Genomic DNA, 24,381 nt, shown 5'->3' with positions numbered 1-24,381 from the left:
ATGAGGTTTTGTAGACCGAGGCTGTCCCGAGAGGCTGTTCCGTTCCTGGATTCACGCCTTTCCCCTGGAATTCCTGTACGTCAAAATCTTGTGTTCAAAAGTGTTAGAGAAGGATTACTGACTTTTGTTTTTTCTTTTGGTCACCTCACGACTCTTCCCACCTTCCTCCTTTTTAATCATCATCTTATCTTCCTCAACATCAGATGGAAATAATACATCTGCATCTCTAGAAACCCCATCATCAATCAATGCCTCATCTTCCAACTCCAAATCACGAACGGAACGCTTCGAATGGGTTTTTGAGTCGGAATGAGCTGAATCCAAAGAGACGTTTCCTAAAGTATCCCGAGTTGCCTCCGGGATGATGTTAGATCGTTCAAGCATCACAGCCTCCAAGAGGCAATACCAAGGGCAAACAGCGATTGCTTTCTCTACAGATAGCCATTATGATCAGTATTTGGCATACTTAAACATACTGAAAAGAACACACCAAGTGCAGAAGCTTTTGCTGGTGGTTTATGCTTCTTACCACGAGCTAACTTTCCTGTCACTACCTCTTCACCGTCACTATTGACAGAGTGCGATATCAATTCCAATCGTTCAAGCTCCTCCTTATAATCATCATTGTCAAGTACGCCCTGTCCAGTCGAATTGATTTCTTTGAAGCCTTCTTTGAACTGATCTTCGAGGTACTTGATCTAGAAAACCACACATCATCAACAGCAGTCGGAAAACAGGAAGAGGTAAGTTTAAAACTCAACCTTTTTGTCAACCTCTCTTGGTGATCAGTCTGATTGATGTTTATCTTTCAAATGAGCAGCGCAGATTGCAGCTACTGTGATCTTGCTCGGATTTTGCGATTTCCATCGTTGAAAGTTATCATCTTCGGCACACCAGATGGCAACCTTGTCCAAGTCAGACAAGCCATCATCTCGCTTCACAAACCAAGAGACTTGAGCAGTCTTCGAGTCTTCAGTAACCTCAATATCAGATTTCCTCGGCCTTCCTCGGGCTTTTTTCGCAGGGACTGGTTCCGTGACAACTTGTTTGGTGGCGGCAGTGTTTGTTGAGGTCATCGCAGCATTCGCTTTGTGAGTCTGAGATTCCGGAGATACGAGCAGACTGGTATTCAAATGAGCTGATGGGGTTTGCATTGGGAAGGTGAAGAAACCCTGAGACTGAAGTGCTGGTGATCCACCGCTTGCTAAAAGCTGCAGACGGATCAAGTCGGCCTGAGAAATATGAGCCGAGGGAGAAGCTTGACCTGCCGAAATCACTGGAATACCTCCCGAGAGCGGGGATATACCAGATAGAGTTCCAATATGCGTGGGATTTGGGGTGATTGGAGTTGTACTAGGTATTTGTGGAGAAGCTGATGTGGGGTTTGGGTGCTTGGTTGCCTTTTTGCGCGGCATCGTGGCGGGTTTAGTGGCTTGAAAGTGTATGGAAAGTGTATGAAAAGTTTTCCCCGGTTGGTGGGTTTTTCACCTACCCAGGTCACCCAGTTAAAAAAAAACTGGGTGTACCGGGTTTTTTGGCAACCGGGTTAACTTTGAGACCGGCTAATGGAAGGCCTGGCTCACCGGCACACCGACTCCTGTAACGATTTTTTCGGACCATGCCAACCTGCGTTATTTCATGACATCACAGAAGTTGACTCCTAGACAGGCGCGATGGGCATCATATTTAAGCTCTTTCCACTTTCAAATTCTTCACACTCCTGGCAAACTGAATCCGGCCGATCCGTTATCACGGCGTCCTGATTATGAACATTTTCCGCATGATTCAAACCGCATGACCCTTTTAAAGCCTTATATGATAAAGGACGGGGTCTCGGTATGTTCAATTGATACAACTTTTATTATTCCTTCTACTCAGACTCGAGATCTTCTCATCAGTTCTTATAAAGACTATGAGGGTATTGATGGATCCAGACCCCCTCCTCCTTTCTTTACTTTTCGAGGAGGTTTGTGGTGGTTTAGAGATAGGTTATTCGTACCTTTTCCACTTTGTCAACAAATAATGGCGGCTTTTCATGATTCATCGTCCATGGGACATCCTGGGATTGCACATATGTTAAGTGCGATCTCTAGGACTTTTGGCTGGCAAACTCTTCGAAAGGATGTCATTGATTTCGTACGCAGCTGTGACTCTTGTCAGCGGACAAAACGTTCTACTCATAATCAACAAGGAGAATTAATTCCCTCTGCGGTGCCTGATCGTCCTTGGAGCACAATTGGCATTGACTTTATAGTCAAACTACCAGTGTCTTCTAATTGTGATTCAATTTTAGTGATTACTGATTATTTCACCAAAGGAGCTCATTTTATTCCTTGCCGGGAATCAATGAGTGCTCCACAACTTGCTTCTCTTTTTGTTTCTCAATTTTTCCGATATCATGGTTATCCTGACAAAATTATTTCAGATAGAGGCTCAACGTTCGTATCAGCATTTTGGACAGCTGTACAACGTCAACTGAGAATTCAACCAGCTCCGTCTACCGCTTTTCATCCACAAACTAACGGTCAGACGGAACGAACTAATCAGACTCTTGAATCATATCTTCGGCATTTTATTAGTTATCAACAGGATGATTGGGTGGAATTATTACCTATGGCTGAGTTTTGCTTTAATAATACTTCTTCCACATCTACGAAACTCACTCCTTTTTTGCATGGCAGGGTTTTCATCCTCGAGCAAATAGTTTTACAGAATTTTCACGAGTGCCTCATGCGGACAAATTCGTGGAACAATTAGAAGCAAATCAACTGAACTTATTATTATCTTTGAAACATGCTAAACAGGCACAAGCGGATCAGTACAATAAACACAGAAGACCAGCACCTGAATATAAAGCCGGTGACCTAGTGTGGTTGTCTCGACAAAACATCACTTCATCAAGACCCTCTTCAAAATTAAATTATCGAAAAATTGGCCCGTTTCCTGTTTTAAACATGGTGGGAAAAAATGCAGTCAAGCTAAATCTGGGAAGTACATATTCTAGGCTTCATCCAGTGTTCAATATATCTCTCATTTCCCCATATGTTCCTCCATCTGTAGGAGGACGAAATTCAGAAATTAAAATATCAAATAACCCAGTAGCAAAAACTCATGATTGGCGGCATGTGTCAGGAATTTTGGATTATCGAAAAAGGGGAAAAGCGCCTCCGGAATATCTGTTGAGATGGTTGGGAAGACCAGTTTTGGATGATACCTGGGTTTCCCTTCCAGATATTTCCTCTGACTTAGATTTGTTCATATTAAATTTTCATGCTAAATACCCACAATTTCCGTGTCCAAATTCACTTCTAGATTCTCGTTTTCCGATGGGATATCAAGCGGCTTTAGGATTTCTTTAGGATAGACGGCAATTATTATTGTAATAAATTCAAATATGTAAAAAGATTTATGGAATTACATGTAGAGGATAAAACAAGTTTGATTGGAAATTACGAGTTAAGAAAAAGAATTGTAAAAACATTACAAATAACTTGGTTACGAAATTAGATGTTTAAAAGAATGATTTGAATATGGTTAGATATTGTAAAGAACAATAGTTAGATGAAATTGTGCATATATATATGTAGTAGTATTTTACAATTTGTTTTCCTTTTCTCTATCGAATTATTAAAGTATCTTTTGTCACTCTTAAAAACTTACCTAGGTATCCTGACATAAGCTATGCTATTCAGGATCCTAGACCAGAGCCCTTACAGAGAGCCCGGGTCCCGAGCGACAGCGTGGGACTTTGTTAAATTTTCTTTTACAAGTTCCCTTTGAAGTTGCAATGTGACATTGGTGACAACATACATACTTATGTATTCACAAACACTCTTCCCAAATCAGTTGATGATGACAAGTTGTCCGATAGTACATAATTACATCATAAATTGCCAAAAGTGAACTTTGTGTTGCAAGAATGAGGGTGGTGACTGGTGGTAATTCAGCTGTTCAGGAAATTCGTGCCTCGTGTTAGTGTGATATTCAGTGGGATGCGCTAGGCGATTGATATGTATGAGTCTCACAGTTCTTTAGGTGGGACTTCATTTATTGAAATGTCAACACAGTGTTTAAAAGTCAGAGACTGTAATGATTTGAAATGTGTTCAATGTGATAAGTACAATAGTGGCTCTCAAACCTGACCCAGTTAACAAATGTCAACTTGATACACAAAGTTACTGCCAAAAAACAACTGGGTCAACTGTGCTTTTTGAAAACCGGGGCAGGTTTGAGAGCCACTGATGTACAAAGTTTTTTTTGCTCAAAGTGCTTCCTGAGCCATGTGCATTGTGAAGGCACTATGACTACTTAAGCTATGCTTAAGTACATACTATGAACCTGGACCTGAGCCCTTATAGAAACAGCCTGAAACATCTTAGTCTTAACAAAGTCCCACGCTTGCCTCAAGCAAGGGACTTACACCCAACTTGCACACTCCATAAGAGACTTTTGCAGGGAGCCTCCATCATTGGCTTTCATCTCATTCCACACCCAGGATTTGGGTATGGTCAAAAGAGAAAAAATATGTGCCTTAATCAGGCACATATTGTAGAGAGTTTTCACGAAGGAAACTGCTCCCCTCCATGAACAAAATCACCTCAAAGTGGTGGCTTCAATAGCAACTGTACATGAACCACATAGGTAACTAGTGCAAATGGGAAGTGTTGGTGAAAATGGTGGATTTTGTTATAATCTACATAATAAGGGCACTTTCCTTGGTGAAAAATTTGTACAGTATGTGCCTTCCTCTGGTGCATATTTCTTCTCTTTGGACCATGCCTGAATCCTTGGCGCGGAAAACTATAAAGAGAATTGAAGGAACCCTGCAAAACCCTCAGGCTCTACTGCAAGGTTATGGAGTGTAGAAGTTTGTTGTAAGTCCTTTGCTCACTTCAGCCTCACAAGGCAGACATGGGACTTTGTTAAGTTTAGACACAGCTAAGCTCAGGAAGTGCTGGGTAAAATTTCCCAAAGGGATAAATATCATCATGCCCAAAACAAACTCACACCCTACAGGCCAAAATATTGGTCAGCTATCTTATTCTTTTTTTGATTATAGATTCAAATGTTGACTGAAATTCATGCATTACTGATAATAAGGATGACAAAATGATATCAAAGAAGAAGAATAGTTGAGCAGGTAACAGCAGGTACTCAATATCAAACTATATAAGCTTAAGATAGTGGTTGTTTAGATAAAGTAAGCATTTTTTTAACATGATCAGCATGATTCAATCACAGAACAATTTATTCAAGGTGAAGGAACAAGCATCAATTATAAGTTGAGCATGTCATCAACACAACTGAGACTGGTGCAGGCAGCTCTGCCACCAATTGCGCTAGTAAAATATGGCAGGCAAGTTTTTCTGGTTCTTTTTCCCTCTTCAGATTCTTCTGAACTGCTCCTGAATCCAAGAATCAAGCAGACTCATCATTTAATAACACCACGGGAATCAATGGGTATAAAACCCAATTGAAGAAAGTTGTGGTGACAGAGTCCGCAACTTTCTCAAATCATGGGTTTTGTTCGCAACTAGTTCACAATTAGTTTGCTGTGCTCCCTTGAGAGCCCTCATGACCACATGTACAGAATACAAAATTCAGCAGCACAGTCAACAATGTGCCCATCTTGATATGGACATTGTGTCATAGAATGTATTTGAGCAGATTTGATTTCTTTTGGAAGAAACAGTTTGAAGGAGGATGTTTTTTTCCAGTTGTCAATTCTCCAAGCATCATTGTGTTATGATTAGTAAGAAAGTGTAATGATTAGTAAGAAATCACAAACATTGTTTTTGTTATTTGCATGTGTTGTGTTGCCCTGTTATGTTTCACTGTTTGTGTTGATCTATGCTGTGCTGTCCTAACTATGCGCTTTGTTGACTGACGTCACTGATATGTTTCTCTAATTCTATATAAATTGGAAAACTCCAAAAACTCACAAAAAACTTCTTCATCTTTGTTATTGTTTCTTCTCTATCGTTCTTTCTTCTGATCGTTAACCAAGCTGTGTCAACTCTTGACTCGTTCTACATAACTCAATACTACACGACAAACATCCTCAACTATAAAGCTATATTCTAAATCAAACTCTAGCTTTAATCATAAGGAAAACAGGTATAGAAACATTTTCCAACTTCTTGATCTCACAGTTGATAAGATGTTACTGAAGTCTCTTTTATCTAATCTTAAATTGTTTCACTTCATAACAATGTAGACCTTCCTTTTTGGTTACAATTGTTTGATTTAAAAATTGTGTTATAAAGTTGAATTTCACTAGTGTAATTATTGTCAATGGTACAAACTTTCTCTTTTTATGTTCTCTATTCAAATAGTGTTTCTATTTTACTTACAAAAATTTTAATGTCAAAGAAATTAAAAATATATGTTTTGTCCAAAATAAAGAGAGATCCTACCATTCACTACACATTTTATAGCATTTTATGGAATGAATGAAGATTGTAAAATTACTGAAAACTGCTTGGATAAGTGTTTCCATGGTCTACGGTGTTTCAGCATCAGGATCACACTCTTTGGACACAGTGGAAATCTTTCATTCCAACATTTGAAGAATTTCTTTACTGCATGTTGTAATTAGGATCATATTCCAGGTCTTTCCATCTAAGATATTTTGTTGAAGATGTTGTAGTAAAACTTGTTGTCACCTCTGCTCAGAAAGTGTGAAATGGGTTTAAGCTGTTTGTGTGGGAGGTCCATTTGAATTTTTGATTGTGTCTGATGACAAAACAAGAACATAGAATTCTTGAAACAAAGAATCTTTCTTTTCCTCTCAAGCAAAAAACTTCAAATGTTTGTGTACAGAGCCTTTATGGATCTTAGGGGTCATACAAGTATAAAACATTTAGGGCCCGTTTGGCTGGAAACCAAGGACAGTTTTTGGCCAAATACTCCACCAAAGCCAAAGACCGTATTTCTCCAAATACGGTTTTTGGTTTTTGAAAAAGGACCAGCGTTTGGAAACGGTCTTTGATCAACACCAAACACAGGGGCCAAAATAGATACTCACATACATGTGAGCGTTGTAGACTTTTTGGAATTCTCCAAAAAAGATTCATTTTCTTCCAGATTGATTCAATTCACAATCTTGGTTGTGTTCAGGTGATCAGCCTGTGGTGCTCATATTTTACTTGACATTTGTTGAGAAGGCTCATTTCCATCTTGGATGGGCAATAAATGATTCCCGATGAGTACTCAGGATCAGCTCATGGGTCACTGGATACTCAGCAATTTGTTCAAAATGAAGATGAGCACATGTACTATACCTTCCTGAGGCTTCATTTTTCAGTGAAGAAGCCTGCACAGGGGCGTCCCATTTGAGCTGCTCAGAAAATACTCAGTAGCATCCCCTGACTGGATCACTGATGGGCCAGACTTTCCTCAGACTTCCTTGCTAAGGAATGAAGCCTGATAGAAGCACCATCCCATCTGCTCAGTTCATCTCAGTTGCTCAGCTAATCCTCAGTGATATCCTGGATCATGTTTTTCACACTGAGGGGCTGAGATCAACTGAGCAGCCCCTCAGCCAATACTCAATGACATCCTTTGGCTCCTTCTGATCCGGCCAGGAATGCTCCTGAGGACTAGCTGAGCAGCCCCTCAGCCAATGAGCAGTAAAATCCTCTGGATCCTTTTGATCTCAGGAATGCCCCTGAGGAATAGCTGAGCAGCTCAGTTGAACAAGCAGAAGGGCCTCAGGCTTCATTCCGGAGCCATGAAGCTTGAGGCAAGCTTGGCGCTCTGTGATCCGTCTGGGGGATGCTTCAGAGACTTAGCTAAGGGAATAATCAGTTCAGCTCATCCCCTAAGCTATACATTAGTGGCATCCCTTGGAACTTATTGAACCAGGGAATGCCGCTCAGGATCAGCTGGGCAGATGGATTAGCCCTTCCTCAGACTTCTTTGCTCAGGAATAAAGGCTGAGGAAGGCTTAGTTTGTCTGCTCAGTTCCTGATGATCACGTAATCAGCTGACAAGCAGAAAGAAAAGGGAAACAAATTGGAAACAAACTGGAAACAAATGGGAAACAAATGGGAACAAAACAGGAACATTTCAACACTCACATAGTTGTGAGCATCAATTTTTGCCCCTGTGAAAAACGGTTTTTGATCAAAAAATCTTCAATTTGGAGACCCAAAACAGTTTTTGGGCTCATTTGCTCCTCCATTTTGATTTTTTGTTGACCTATTTGGTCAACTGTTTGGCAAACAAAGAAGCTGAATTTTGAGTTTTTTTTTTCAAGGGGCAGATTGAAAAATTGTTTTTGTGTAACAATTTTTTCAAAATCCAGCCGAACGGGCCCTTATATTTCACATTTGTATGTGGCCAATCCATCCTATGATACATACAGGACTTTGAGGTGTGGTTATACAGGGCTCTGCTGAGGGTGCACAGCAAACTAACTGTGAACTAGTTGCAAATAAAACTCGTGATTTGAGAAAGTTGCGGACTCTCTCACTGCAAATTTCTTCAATTGGGTTTCATACCCACTAATTCCCGCAGTGTAATTTGAGATATTCACACACAAATCTACTGCAACTACATATACATACATGTTAACTTGTGTTGAATCAGTATATGAGAGCCAATTTTTGCCACAGTTGTGTGGCCAAGGAATTCAAACGTTACATTCCTGGGAATGTGTTTCAAGCCAGCATCTTTCTATGGAGATTGTGTGGTGTCATACACCATGAAGATGAAACATTTTTCCCAAGTAAAAGATGATTGACCTGAATGTCAAAAATGATTGAAAATGCAGTAATTCTGCATTTCTTCTGCATTGACCTGGCTTTTTTAATCATTCTTGACATTAATCAAAATCATTTTGCATGGTGGAAAAGTACTAAATCTGTGCAGTGAAATGAGTTATATGTACGAGATGATGGATTGGAGAGTATTCTGGCCAACTTAGATTTTTTAAAAGAGTGGATGGTGGAGTCTTTTGCTGCCAGAATAAATGTCAGCCCCAAGCCCTATTACTAGTACCAAAGGCCTGTAAGAAATAACCATAAAAGAATAACAATAATACTTACAACTCATGGCTCAGTTTCAAGATTCAATTACATATGCAACTACATATGTACACACATGGAAACCTAGACAAGAGGTTACACTCAAGTGCACATCACACAAGTAACACAAGAGTTACACATGCACATGATCAAATAATAATCAAATAATTGATGTTTTGATTACATACAACAATTGAATGAGTATGTAATCAAACCACAAGTCCTGCATGAGGGATTTTCACGTTCTTGAGTATATTAAGAGCTCTCTGACATGCCAGGAAAATCAATCATCATCGTTACTTTCAACCAAAATATCAACAAGTTCAACAATCAGACAAATAGAGTTCTTGTCCTCATTGTTAGAAATTATACATTTCCTGATTGCTCATTACCTTTGTTATTTGTTGAACACCATGTCTGTTTTGAAGTAGCACGTTGACGTGCTCACACCAATCAATTTCCGTAGAGGGTGGATATAACCTACAAACAGGTCTGAGAGCTAAGCATACAATTGCCTTTGTCAAGAGGTTCAGACAGCAAGAGTGTTAAATGGGCTCCTTTGTTCATAGTTCCATTGACAAACGGTACATTTTTGATTGTCTATTATTATTAACAAAGGATTTGCATTTTCTAGAGACAAATTGGTTAAAGATCTGTTCCATTTTATTACACAACTCTCCGTGTGAGCACATCAACGTGCTCATGGGGGACGGACATGGTGGAAGTTCTGTTGAAGACTTCTTGATTTCCTTCAGGGGGTGATCCTTGCAGTACTGCTCAAGTTATCAAGGGGATCTAATAACTTGAGAAACTCTAAATTCACAGGAGTTCCTCTGTTTTCAGAGCTTGAAGAACTTTGGATATCACTAGGTGATATTTCTCTTGATTCACAAACTCTAGAGTGGAGTGTTGTTGGCTTGGGTACAAAACTAGACTGTAGTTTGTACTCTTCTTCCTGCTAGAAGGTCTTGCATCAATCCTGTATTGGTAACCAAAACCCTTTGTTTAAAGGTCAATTGACTGAATTCAGTGCTGATTTGATCACACTACACTACAAAAAATATAATGTTTTCTGGGCAGAAAACACAAATATTGATATACAAAAATATTGGGTGGTCAGGAGGAGGGCAAAAGATACAAAAAAATATGGATATTGTTCCTGGTGTTGAAAGCTTCAATCTGGGTATTTTTTTGTATTTTTAGAGTGCGTATTGTTGAACGTACTAAAAAAATCCATATTGATCAGATGTACAAGTCTATTCAGAAAAGATACAACACATTAGTCGGGGCCGGCGCAGTACACCCACTTCGGTGACCGGTGTGTGACATGTGCAACCGACTGTGCACCACCAAAAAGCTGCACTGATTTTTGGTTGCATATGTGACCCCAAAAACGGATTCAGTAAACCAAAATGCGAAAGAAGGCGCACACACATTTTTGCGCATATGTGCAAAAATCTTGCGCATTCTTGAAAACGACTAAAAGTCAAAGATTTTCAAATAAATGCAACTGCGACCTCTCGCATCACTCTCTTGTGATGATCCTATCACTCGATTTTTTTGTATTTGTTGGTTTTTTTCTCTCTTATCACGACCAACATCACCTCATCATCACTTCAACCTCAATCACTCTCAAACTTTCCAAATTCAAAGCCTGTTAACTATCTCATTTGAACCACTTCAGGCTTCTTGACCATCCAACCTGACTTTTGTGATTCAACTTTTAATTTCAACTGTTTTCATCACATTTATGTATCATGTTCAAAAGTTTGAAATGTTCATAAAAGAACTGAAGTTTACAAGTGAGATCTGGTACAATGATAAGTTGAGATTGATGCTTGGAGAGTGAGATTTGGTTGATCATTGAACTTGATGAAGTCAATGATCTTGTTTACCAACTGGTAACAGACATCATTGTGATTGATAGTCTCAAGAAGTTGATCACATTTCACTTTCTATCTGATTACCGAACATTTCCAACGATCAAACTCTTGTGTGATTTTACATATACATACACAGTGAGAAAATTTCTCACTGTGATGTAAAAGTTGCATTAAATTATTAATGCAACTTTTGTTACCAAAGTGGGTGGTAAATGTATTGTATCTTTTCCAAATAGGCTTGTACACCTGTAACAGATGCTGAAATTTGGTTCCTCAGATTGGAGAGGACAATTTGATTTCTACAAATTCTCATAAAATTTGCAATTCTTGGTCAAAAGACTTGCTTTTAGGCTCATTAGAAAGCCAGAGTCTCTCTCTGAATGTCTTAATTATGAGTCAAGGCTTCATCTTTGCGCACAAAGCAGCTATAGCCGCTTTGAATTACTGTCTACAAAGCCACATAGATTCTTTGCAACGCAAGTCACAGCCCTGTCACCTCAATGAAAGATCTGGAGACAGAGTTCAGCTTTCTAATGAACCAATAATCGAGTGTTTTCCTTGGCAATTGCCAAACTTGTGAGCATTTGTAGGTTTCAAATTGTGCTCTCCAATCTGAGGAACTAAATTTCAGCATCTGTTACAGGTGTACATCTGATGAGAATGGGGTTTTTTGTTAGTACGTTCAACAATACGCACTCTAAAAATACGAAAAAATACTCAGATTGAAGCTCTCAACACCAGGAACAATATCCATATTTTTTTGTATTTTCTGCCCTCCTCCTGACCGCCCAATATTTTTGTATATCAAGATTTGTGTTTTCTGCCCAGAAAACATCATATTCTTTGTAGTGCTACAGCCCTTTGCATGATTGATGACTTTGGAGAAAAAAAAACCTTGAGTTTTCAACAAAAAAAACCTCGAGTTTTTTCAAAAAGTGACCAAGTTTTTTTGAAAACCTACAGCCCTTTGCAGAATTGATGACTTTGGAAAAAGAAAAAACACTTGAGTTTTCAAAAAAAACCTGTGAGTTTTTTTCAAAAACTCATCGAGTTTTTCAAAAACTGAGCGAGCTCTTGTTCGTGAGTGTTATATCAATCAATTGAACCAACTTCTTGCCCAGTTTTTGAAAAAACTCGGTCACTTTTTGACGAAACTCGAGGTTTCTTTTTTGAAAACTCGAGGTTTTTTTTTCTCCAAAGTCATCAATTCTGCAAAGGGCTGTACTGAATTTTTCAAAAACTCATTGACATTTGAAAATTTCAAGAAAAACTCATTGACTTTTTCAAAAATTCGGTAGTTTTTTGAAAAAACTCAGTCACTTTTTCAAAAAACTCAAGGTTTTTTTGTTGAAAACTCGAGGTTTTTTCTTCTTCAAAGTCATCAATCATGCAAAGGGCTGTACTTCATTCATAACTTTGTTTAGAACTTTCAACAAAGTTTTCATGTGCTTAATAAACTTAGTTTGTTAAGTAAACCCTATTCTTTAGTGTTCTACTAGTACAAAAGACGCTAGTAGCTCACAATAAAACATTCTGTCAATTAAGATTTTGTTTTTGGAATGAGTAATTTGCATTATATGAATGCCAATTTATTATGACAAAAATATCATTTCAATGGAAAGTGTGTGATCCTAGCAGTGATTAAAGGATATTGTCTCAAAAACAGTTGTGAAATTGGATTTTTATATTTTTATCACGTGGGAATAGGCGTTCAAGCCATAAGTCTCCCCTCTGTGGCCTGCAGACAATTTATGTGCTTTGAGTAGGGAATTAATTAATTTGTGGCAGACTGTGCATAAAGCATGGCCCTGGGGGGACTTGTGTTGGGGTAGGTTGCCTGTAAATGTGTACAAGCTCGGGGTATATTTGGGTACAAATTTCTCTCACTGCCAAAGAGATTGTGAGAGGGGACACACTTGCTTCAGGCAGGAGTAGTTTTACACTGTACAACTTCTTGACACAGCTGTATTTCTGAGGTGAATCTGTGCAATCCAAACACATAGGAAACCAACTTTAGAAGAAGCCCAGAAAGTTTGACATTGAATCAAAGCCCAGATTATTGGTCTTGAAATCAGGCTACAGTCACACACCATGGGTTTTGAGTACACCAATAATTGCCTTGAAGATGTATATCCCCAAAACTTAGGCAAATGGCTACATCTGTGCTCCACTGGATCACTGCAGAAAACAACAGGACACAATCCTACATTCACATGAGGCACTTATGGTAAGGCAAAAGAAAATTTTTACAAAAAAGGACCTAAGAAAAAATTCTTATGACTTTCTGGAAGATTCTATGTAATTCTTAATCCATTAAAGACCTCAACACTTTAAAAGGGATTGTTGCCAGATCAGTTGAGGTAACCACAACTTGTGAGTTACATGATAAATGTTTTTCTTCTTCCTTGTTCTCTCTTCCTCAGATATGATTCTGTTTCTGTCTTCAATTTGGTGTGTGTATAATAATGCATAAGGAAGGCACATTCTCAGCACTGAGGCTTACAGTTCTCCACTAGAGTACATGCCATTTCATGTCCAGATAAGTTGACAAATGATTTCCAGATATCTTCTTCATAGTCATTGAATTTCAGTGAGAAAAACAAAACAATATCTAAATAGACAAATCAGAATACATTTGGGTTCTCTCTCAAGACCTAAAAGTGTGCTGGAGGCAACCTATACTTCATCCAACCCAAAGGACAACACATGGTATGAATATATTCAAACAAAACACAGATAGCACAGTATTTGTTCAATTTGTCACATCTTTCCCATAGCAAACTAAAAGTTGCTTCAAGGTCCATATCAAGATGGTTGGCTTGACTTTCCCACAATACCTGAATTATCTTTTATCTAATCAAGTTATTGATCAACCTCAATTGTATCCCTTCTCAGAATACAATTTTCCTCATGTATTGTAAGACACCATATGTCATTTGAGTCAGTTTTAAGTTTTTTATCAACTTTCCTGACTTCCTATGTCAATCCATGTGTCATGAGCACTCTGCCCTCGCAAACACTATCATATCATGCTTCACAGTAAACTCAAACAATTCCTGATTTGTGATTTGATCAGAAAGAAGAGGAATATGGAAATAAGAATCCAGAATTTTGGTGGAATAAAAGTACTGACCCAAGTCTCAGATATATATATATTAGGTCCATTGTAAAGTATTTGGGGAACTGTTAAGTTAGTTGATACATCGGCGGGGTATCCATAGTACAATGGATAAGGTTTTCATCTCAATGACTCTGGGTGTGAGGCATTGGAATTTGGCATTTTGTAAGAGTGCTCCATCTGAAAAAAATGTGACTTCATTATCATCATATCGCTTACTGTGCCATGTCTTCCTCGTGGAAGTGATGGATTCTGTGATATGTACAATGATTTCATAGTTGAACCACAAGCCATACCCATTGCTACATTCTTCCGTTGCCTTGAGTGTGAAACTAACGAGCTGGGCGAAATGCATGCGTTCTTGTACGACTCCTTGATGACTTTTACCTCTCTACAAGGTCAAGCTGACTGAAAATATTTGACACTAGCAGTTGATGTTGCTTCTCCTGACCGTGTCCTTCTAGCCCTGACAAATCGCTAGCTGATTTGCGTATTGGGCTCATCATGATAGATTGCTTTCGCCTCGGATGGTTTTCGTGTCAAAGGTGAGCTTGAGGGTGTATTGTGAGGATCAAGAGTTGATACATGCCCCTTTCTAAGTCATAGACTAGGTCTCCTCGTTGACTGTGCGATGAAATATCGGACGTTCGTAGCTCAGGCGCACACAGGGTCAAGTATAGGTTGACCCCCTGCCTTTGAAAGCAGCCCGCGGTGGGTGATAATGTAGTATCACTACCTCGAATCCGATATGTTCTATTGACCACCGGTGCTATTGACAATGATCCAGTGATCGGTAAACTCCATGATGGAGAATTCGAGATGTACTCCAAAATTCGAGACGTCTGTTGATACTCTGGTTTGGGAGTTCAACTGACCAGTAGTGAGTGCGTACATAGGCTACTCACCCTTGCCCTTTTTTTCGGGTGGACAGGATTTCAGCTCGCCGGTCCTTTGATATATTGATGCAGTGGCAGTAACGCGTTGAAATCAAGTCTACTGCCTACCCAAAGCGCTCAGCAAGTTCCTTTGATCATGATAATGGGTTTCTGCATCGTGGCGAGTTGCCGACCCATTGCTGCATGCCTCTGCACTAGTGCTCAACATTTTTTGCCACTCTTGTCATTTTTAGTCCCCTCTTCCCCCTCACAATCTCAAAATCCTCGACCAAACCATCTGTGGCTTTCCAGATCATCTTCTCACAGGGCATGTTGTCAAGTTTTACCACCTCCTGTCTCATTTCCATCTCTTTTTCGCACAATCTCACTTCCCTTTTTTGTCTCCTAATTTGTTCACCTGTCAATACAGATTGTCGATTCCGTCAACGGTAAACCCTGCCGAGTTTCTCCGAGATGAATAAGGCATGTTACCTCACTTCTCTGTCTGTTCCAGATGCTTCTGAAGCCTGTGGTCTCACAGAGGAAGCCTTTCTGCAGCTTTTGTCGGACAGAGTGCCTCAATTTCCCATTTGAGATATGTACACGAATCTTACATACAAATCTGTCTTGAACTTACCTTCTGAAGGATCCCGACTACCAAGTGCCTGGAAGTGCGCCCTCAAGCGGTAGTGGCTCTACGACGAGGTCCACTCATCCTAATTATGACTTCCGTCAGGACGAGCTTTCTTTGGGTACGCGCAAGAGGAATCGAGATGCCGACGAAGCAGAAGATGACGAGGAGGAAGAGGAAGAGGTTTCTGGTCGAAAGAAAAATCCTGGCCGAAGAAAAATTGATATTGAATATATTCATGATAAAGGCAAACGCGTACGTGAAACCTCGTGGCTCGCTGCCTCTATTCTCAACATCAGAGTAATAACGCTTTGGTTTTCGGGCTTCTTCACTCTCTGCAGCACATCACTTTTTCTAAGCGAAAGGCTGGGATTATGAAAAAGGTAAACAATAGTTCAATACGTCAAATCATCTTGCGCTCTGAGGATTATCATAGATTCTCACAAACTTTTTGCAGGCCTATGAGCTCGCTACATTGACTGGCACGCAACTCCTTCTTCTGGTGGTCTCAGACTCGGGGGTTGTTTACACTTTCACTACACCAAAGCTAGAAACTCTAGTTTCCGAACAGCCAGGAAAAGATATCATATTGGTATGTCCATTTCCGTTTGGGTTGATTATAATTCTGCCAATCGACCAACAGTAAAAGTCTGACTGATTTGAACCTGGACGCCGCAGAAATGTTTGGCCGATGGATCTTCAGAACTCCAAATCCAGCGTGAAAGCCCTTCCGAAACGACACCTATCATTTCAAAGTGTCCATTGCCCGAGCAAGAATTTTCTGAGGACGCATCTGGGTCACAAGCAAACACTCGTTTGACAGACGGATTGAATTCACTTGAACAACCTTACGCTCTAAATCCATGTGAAGCCAACGGCTCCGCTTCCTTCGGCCCACTTGGTTCTCATCCTTATATCTCTGATCACAATCAATCAATGTTACCTTCATACGATCCACTGATTCTGGGTCATCATGGGGTTGACAATCTGTACGGTCACTTGGGAGATCAGCTTATGAACGACGCGACAAATCCTTACTCTTCTTTACCCCATACCATCTCAAATCGACCACCTGGAAGCGCTTCTTATCTAGATATGAATCTCAACCAAACCCTTCTGAGAGGTGATAGCGGAAACTCGATCACAAATCCCGCAGAGTATCAAAGTATCAAGAGAAGAAAAACGGAAACAGACCTGCGTTCTAGATCTAGAACTGATAACACCGCTGCCTCACAGTATCCTCCTCTCCCGAACCAGTTCGCGGCTGACCTTCACAACCCATGGAATGAGAATCATGTCACTATGAAGTACAACATGGCACAACAAGCTCGTATCCTTGCACTTCAACATCCTACGATCACCAATGCCGTCTCAGCTTTCCTGATGTCTGAATACCTACGCCATGAGAATGCGGTTTCGTTTGAGTCCGAACCGCGAGAGGATTTGAATCGTTTAGAAAGAACCATGAAGCTGTTTTTGGATGCCTGTGATCAGTCCCCTATGAGTAATATGCATTCGGTTGGAGGGAAATCTTGGAAGGACGAAACACCACCGTCCTACGAGGTCCTTGGGAAGTGCTTATCATTTTTCTTACAAGAATACTTGCGTGAGTTCTTGAAGACTATTCTCTAAAGAATGACCTTACAAGGCTGTATGTTGAGCTGATGCCGTACGTATTAGCGCGTGTATGCGCTGGATCATCAGTAAATGGAATGGGGTGCTGTGAAGATATTCAAAGCTTCGTTGACTACATAAATGTACTCTACGACCAGCCACTCGTTCCTACAACCAGTATATCTGAATTGACCGCCCCTTCGACTGGCACTGATGATCCCCAGACTGCTTCCACTTCCACGGAGCCCTTCTCTGGAGCCGTATCCACAGTTCCATCATTATCTCCGGTAGGAAAATCAAAGACTGCTCCTAAATTGAAGCCTCGCAAAGGCGTCAATGTCTCGCTCCGAGGTGGTCGTTTGAGTACGAATTTGGAAGAGTACACAGCTTGGTGTCGACAAAACAAAATCTCATGGTCCGGTAACAACCCCCAATCAACTCTTGTTACATGGTTCAAAATTGAAAGAGTTAGAAGGACATTCTGTTGTTGTATTGCTGAGTATCCTTGTAGGTCTCTTTCATTCCTCCTCATTTCTACATCTCCATTTGGGATCACTGCTTATATAATCGCGCGGTTTCCCTTCAATCTAAAGCTGAGACGCAATTAGACAATGTACTCAAGATCAGATTTCCGGCCTCAGCGATAAAATTGATCCGGAAGCATGACAGACTAAAGCTGGAGGTCAAGAAAGCGGATGATGGATCAGAATGGAATATCTTTCAACACCTTGACTCTGACCTTTATCCAGAGGATGAGTCTGACGAGGACGAAATCAGTTTCCCTCCCGGAGACAAACCAATCGATCCTGAAGCTATCGACTCAGTGGCAAAAGGGAAAGGTATAGACCGAGATCAAGCAAAATCTTTCCTAGACTCAAGAAGATTGATGCGTCAACAGATTGAAGCAGGAGATTATGAAGATGATGGGTTTGAGAGTAAAGTGCCGCCGAAAGGCGGTAAACAGGCATTTAGGTTCGATCGCTCTCTCTTTACCATTCTTTCTCTCTTCACTGATTTTGTATACGAACTTGCCATTTAGGGTCAAACGGCCACCGAGTAAGCTGAAGAGACAAGCTTCTCCCCTCAGCAAAGCAGAAGATGCTGACATTCAAGTAGGATTGCCAAATCAACCGTCGAGATCTATCAACTAGATCTATATAATATACATCCTAAAAAATCCTAATCCCTTCAATCAACAAGTGCTACGATATCAATCTATCCATTTATTTATGTTCTTTTTGAATGATCTTTGGGCGCGCCTTATCGGACGTTTAAGAAGAGTGGTGCCTACTATTAATGATGCGAATTTCTCTTCGATTATTTCCAGCTCCTTTTCACTGATTGACAATGTGTGTTGTATCTTGTAATCCTCTGAAAACTTGTAACACGAGATTTTTGGACATTCTCAGGTCTCGAGGAACGTTGCCCCTCGGCCAACCTATCTAGCTTCGAACTTCAACATCAGTGTCCGCCCATTAGGGATAGACTATTATGAGTATACAGAAATCCGATTGGCCGTGTCGGGGTTGTATCCCAGTCAGAGCTTGGAACTGATATCAAAATCTGAGGAGAGAGTTTTCTCTGGTGAATTCTTTGTAATTCAGATGTGTTTAAAAATACCCATGCCTCCCTCATTCCTTACTACACAGACTCTCACATGGTGATCTATTCCCATTTCCAAATGCACATGAAAGTAGCTCGACAAACGAAATCTTGAGTTCAATCATTTGGGACGTAGTCTTCCGTAACACTTCCATCAAGACTCAGAGCTCGAAAACAAAAACTCATGGCATAGCTTTGAAGTCTCCCTTGATGGGGACGATCCAATAACAAACGCATTGATAACTTATTCTAAGATTCATGGTCATCATCCCCATGCTATATCAAAGACTGATGATTGAACACCACAAAGACATCCATGCTCTTAGTTAAGCCTACCAAGAGAATTCTGGATGTTCTTGGTGTATCTTCAATCTTCAATGGTGAGCCTTGTATAATATCGGAATAGAGCTCACTCAAAATCCATGGCGTTCAACCTTTGGCAAGTGATTGTTGAACAATCTTTAAATGTTGTTGAGCCTGGTTTAAATTTGATATGACCCCAACTGATTCTTGTTTTAGGACTCCTTGCACACGACATCTCAATCTCAAATATGAAACGAACAGATATGTGATCTCGCTCTACATTCTTAGCTGAAGGGAACCTCTGATGGTGTCTGTGAGGACTCACTGGAATACAGTCGACTCTGATATAACCGATACCCAAAAAATTGTATCAGTTTTCACGGAGTATCGGTTTTGTCAGAGCCAACTTCACTGAAATTTTTAAAAAAATGGCCGAAAATTATCGGTTTTGCCGAGATTATCGGTTTTGACAGTGTATCGGTTATATCAGAGTTGACTGTATTCAGCTAAATTTACTTCAAAAATTGCCATTGATGATTGGGTATCTTGATTTCCTTATCATTCATCAACTTTACGTGTACCATATGAGCTCCACATCCCATCACAGGGATCTGAGACTCTTACCATGAATCTACAGTGGCCTTTCCACAAAATTGTTCATGATCAGGAGCAGTTGTTCAAGTTGAGGAGAAGTGATGATGTTGACAGGTTTTGGAGGTTTTGGTCACAGTTTACCTGGAGTTTAGACCTTAAACCTTAGCTTGTTAAGGTGTTAGGTCAAATATATGCTTGTATGAGGTCACAGGTGGCACTTTGGAGTTTGCAGCCAATTGAATTTCAGTTGGCTTCCTCATTTCTCTTTTCCTTTTTTCTGAATGCCTCAACAATCTCCTGAACTAAAATCCTTGATCAAGGTAGCAACTCATTTATATCAAAATGTCCCTTCGAAGCCTGATCTGACAAATCAACTCAAATCTCAACTATCTGATCATTTTGGAATTCAATTGGAGGACCCTAAGCAGGCTCAAGGCTTGAAATTAGTCATCCTACTTTTCATTCGATACAAGACGTTCAGAGATAGTCTTCCTTCTCTAGTGAACTCGATCTTCAGTCATGAAGAGTTACGGGATGTATCCGTTTTTCATCATAGCGACGCAAACAAATCGCCTCTTTTCTCATCATCGTATCTCGCTTCATTCGATGACATGAATCAGCTTCAAAGTGATATGAAAGGATTAGTTTGTTTCAGTGCTTTACGTTGCTTGACTTCCATCGATGAACATTTACGAACGCTTTGTGTCAACGAAGTCGAAGAAAAGGGCGAGCCGATCCCTATCTTCGGATCAAAGGACTCACAGACAATTCATGGATTGGGTGATATGCTATCGAACTGGGGGATCTACCATTTACTGGCGATGGAGAGAAACCCATTGGCTTATTGCATTGGTCAACCGAGATCAGAGATGATCCAAGCTGAACCGAAACCCGCCAGCAGTCTATTGTCTATCATCAGGCAACTTGTAGCTATTGTACTCCCCAATGATTCAAAATCTTCAGATTTATTGTCAGATGTCGGACCATCTGACCGTTCAATACCAGGGCAACTCACGAACGTGCTCGATCCAAGATTCTCTCTACAAAGGATGCTTTTACCATGCATGTTTGTCCCTTTAGTTGCTGGACTAATCAAGCACAAGCTGGACCCGATGTCTTGCGTGAGCGAGTGGGCAGAACGCAACCTTGAAAACTTACTTGATCAGTCAGTTTTTCCTAAATCATACCCTTTGGATCAAGATCTTTGATGAAAAAAAAATTGAGATCTTCTTTTGGAAATTCATAGAGCCTATCCCCAAAAAGTCTTCGCTTGTCTACTTTCACTTTCTTCGTGTCCATCTCGAAAATCAATTCCAACTCGATCAGCCATCGAATTCCGTAGGGAGGTCTCGAAAATCTTATCAAGTCGATTACTAGAACCTTCAGGAGTTAGAGGATTTCTACAAGCTGTGATGGTCGACGATTATGAAGAAGACGATGATACTGGATCTTCTATGCCTTCAGAAAATAAATCAACTATCAAACCACATTCAACCTTTCATAGTACCTCCGCAACCTTAAACAGATTAAATTCAATCGCGCATATCTTGTGTAACCCTCCCCAAAGCTCGGATCCGGTTAAATACCTCAACCATCTTGTTAGTAGTTTATTACAAGTCATCTCACCTGATTTTCTATTCTATCAATCAAACGGAGCCCTCGAAAATCCACATTCAAGCAAGTCGTCCGACTTCAAAAACAATCACCCAAGGCCGAGCGGGGTTACTAAGGCCGCATGTCACGTTTTGAGCCAGATCATAGTGAAGCAGCCGAATTTCTTCAGGTCACATCTTGGACCAATGCTACATTCAGTTTTCATTCCATTTCAAGCTCGCCAACACACCCATCCTGCCCACAGTTCAAACTCTGATGAGTGCTCAGACGATGATTTTGATCCAATAGCAGTTACGGCAAACCAGATATCTCAATCCATTAACCTCTTGACAACATTGGTATTGAATTCAAATCCGTCTGATGTCTTGATCAGCGCCTTGATCCTTCCGATTTTGCCTCAAATATTGTCTTTGTGGCTATATCTATGCCAATCGCGATCGGAGCCACAACTACGCGAGGAGATTAATGACTTGGTGTCCGTCTGGGTGAAAATGTGTCCTATACAGTACGTTGGGGAGACTATCAAGCGATGTATCAGGGAGTTGGAGATCGGTAGGGAACTCAACTTGACTCATGTTGAAGGTCGAGGTGGTTGGAGGTATTGGTCGCGTGATGCTGAAGGACAAAGTTGTATAAGGATCACAAGGGACGCAGATGCGATCGGCACATCTGAAGATCTGTCCACCATCAAACCAGATCCAGATTACCTCATTGATTGGCTCGCAGGTCTCAAAAATGACAAACTGAACAGTAACATGTTGGTAAACTGGCTTGATGAATTAGAGTCTTTGCGACACAGAGAAGGATTAGCAGAAGCAAAGATGTGAGTGATGATTGCTATACTGAAAAGGCGATGAACGTGCGGCTTCATTAGTGGTTGTCAGCTGACGAAGGTATATATGTGGATGTAGGACCTTATTTCGAATGCAAATGGTACTGAAGATGATTGAGAAGCTGGACAGTTCGGTCGTTCAGGAACCTGTTCAGATATTGGAATTTGTCAAGCATTCTTTCTCCAGCTTGAGTGAAACACATAGTCATGGAACTTCATTCACAACGATCTCTTCTCGCAATGAAATACCGGATAAGTGTCCTACAGACGATGCCAGTAATATCTCAACTTCCCTCAACTTCTTGAAAATGGGAGAAAATGAAACATTGGATATTTTAGAGAAGGAAGATACGGAAGATGCAGAGGAGGCTGACAACAGCTTGATATTGACGGGTCTTACTTTACTATTGACAGTTCTTGAAGGTAATGCTAGCTCCTGCATCTAAGTTGTTCATTGAGATTAAAAATGTACATCCAAGATCTCTGACTGTTTTCTCCGACTCATACAGCAAATCCAAGTCTGGACGAACGATCGGCTGCCTCGCTGAAGGTGATCTCTGAAAAGCTTGACTACATAATTCTCCGATGCTCAAACGTCCGACCAGAAGTCAATGAACTATCATTGAAGTGTAGAATTATGCTTTCAGTAAGGAATGCACTTGCTCAAGTAGATCAATCAATAGATACTACACACAACTCGGTAGACCAATCCTCTGATCATCATCAAACACGAAGAACAATATTGAGTACCTACGAAGAAGGATTGAAGCTTGTTGAAGATCCTTGTTTACCAATTCGCGCTCAGGGTATCACAATCCTCAAGAAACTATTTAGCGGATATACCAAAACTATTGAGAACACCAAGCTGATGAGTGAACTAGTACCCAATGTTCTGGATGTTTTATTGAAGTTGATCGAAGAAGAAGATAGTTTCATATATCTCAACGCGATTAAGGCCATCAGTGAACTTGCTGAACAATTCAGTCACTTGATCTGTTTGAAGCTAAACAAACTTTATGCATTCAATGAGCTCTTTCAAACTATCAAAAAAGATTCACAATTTACTGAAGATGAACAACCAAACAAAGAGCTTGATAAGCGCTTACGGATTGGTGAAGCGATGGTTCAGATCGTTCAAAGGGCTGGTCAGGCACTTCCGAACTATCGTAAGTGATCATAACTCTTATTGTGATCTAATCTCGTGCACCAATCAGGCCAGAGTTCATTGACTATCATTCATCCTTTACAGTTAAACATTTCTTACCTAGCTTACTCTTTGTGCTTAGCTCAAAAGAGTTTCCAGTTTGCTTACGATGGTCAGCATTGACGATCTTGACTACTTGTGTAGAAACTTCGATCATTGCCATGTTACCTTACCTTTCAGACTTGATGGATAGCTGTTTGATCATCCTATCTCTCGAATCTCGTCCTACATTGGCTTCATCCACCGCAAAATCTGCTATGGATGGCGTCGACTCAGAAAAGCAGGAGATCACGAAGACCACTTTACCAGAACTAATCGAGACACCAGATAGTGAAAATCAATCTAAAAGCACTGATCCCAAGCGACGTGTACCAGAAGAAACGATACTTCCTGTTTCGAAAGATTCTGGACATCCTGCACTTCGTAGATCAGCCATTATGTTCCTTTTAATTACTTTATCTCTTAATGTTGATCAACTTGATCGACTTTGGAGACAGGAATATTTGACCAAGACAATTAGAGTACTTGAATATGTTAAATTAGTTGATCCTGATGGTTTAGTACAGCATCAGGCTAATGCAGCTGTAGAAAATTTGACAGATATGGGTTAGGAGATAAGAATGATTTGGGAGTTGGGATCATTATGGTCGCTGGTTTATATAGTTAAGCTTGTATTATCTTATTACTTTATCTACACTTCGGAGAGCTTCGAATGTGTGTTCAGTAAGAAATAAAATGTCTTGTCAAAAATAGGTTTTTCATGGAAAGATAAGTAATTGCAATCTTTGAGATATGTTTGCTTCGTCATCTAATTGTTTATCTCATGTATCATTTTTACTACTTATTCGTAATTTGGTGTATCATGTAACGATTTGCTTCAACAGTATACAAACAGGCGATTTCAAATTCGCACTCCATTAAGATCACATTTTCTTTAAGCTTGATCACACTGGGATTCACTTGCATACATATTTCTTTGCAAATGGTGTTCTTTGTTTCCCTAGCTTGGATCATTACAGCAAGTGTTCAAACAAGAATATTTCCTTTCTTGTGAGCCCTTCTCCTTCATATTGAATTCAGGG

General features: G+C 40.2%; 2 protein-coding genes across 2 annotated transcripts; both read left to right on the top strand.

Moving 5' to 3' along the window:
• Window positions 1-14,137: 14,137 nt before the first annotated feature.
• MELLADRAFT_106990 (uncharacterized protein) lies at window positions 14,138-18,301 on the top strand (the record flags this gene model as incomplete). The annotated part of the gene is made up of 10 exons (XM_007410715.1): window positions 14,138-14,221; window positions 14,542-14,575; window positions 14,758-14,870; window positions 15,552-15,791; window positions 15,878-15,919; window positions 15,994-16,128; window positions 16,215-17,142; window positions 17,265-17,657; window positions 17,744-18,122; window positions 18,190-18,301. 10 exons carry the CDS (start codon window positions 14,138-14,140, stop codon window positions 18,299-18,301), a joined length of 2,460 nt encoding a protein of 819 aa, XP_007410777.1.
• A 1,629-nt stretch (window positions 18,302-19,930) lies between these two features.
• On the top strand, window positions 19,931-23,910 carry MELLADRAFT_63613 (uncharacterized protein; the record flags this gene model as incomplete). Its single annotated transcript, XM_007410716.1, has 5 exons — window positions 19,931-20,814; window positions 20,896-22,086; window positions 22,175-22,518; window positions 22,605-23,261; window positions 23,444-23,910. The coding sequence occupies 5 exons, from the start codon at window positions 19,931-19,933 to the stop codon at window positions 23,908-23,910; spliced, it is 3,543 nt and encodes a 1,180-aa protein (XP_007410778.1).
• Between the last annotated feature and the right edge of the window lie 471 nt (window positions 23,911-24,381).

The sequence above is a fragment of the Melampsora larici-populina genome (genome assembly GCF_000204055.1).
Source record: "Melampsora larici-populina 98AG31 unplaced genomic scaffold MELLAscaffold_21, whole genome shotgun sequence".
Lineage (NCBI taxonomy): Eukaryota > Fungi > Basidiomycota > Pucciniomycetes > Pucciniales > Melampsoraceae > Melampsora > Melampsora laricis-populina.
The sequence above is the reverse complement of the archived record's forward strand: the minus strand, read 5'-3'. Positions and strand labels throughout refer to the sequence as shown.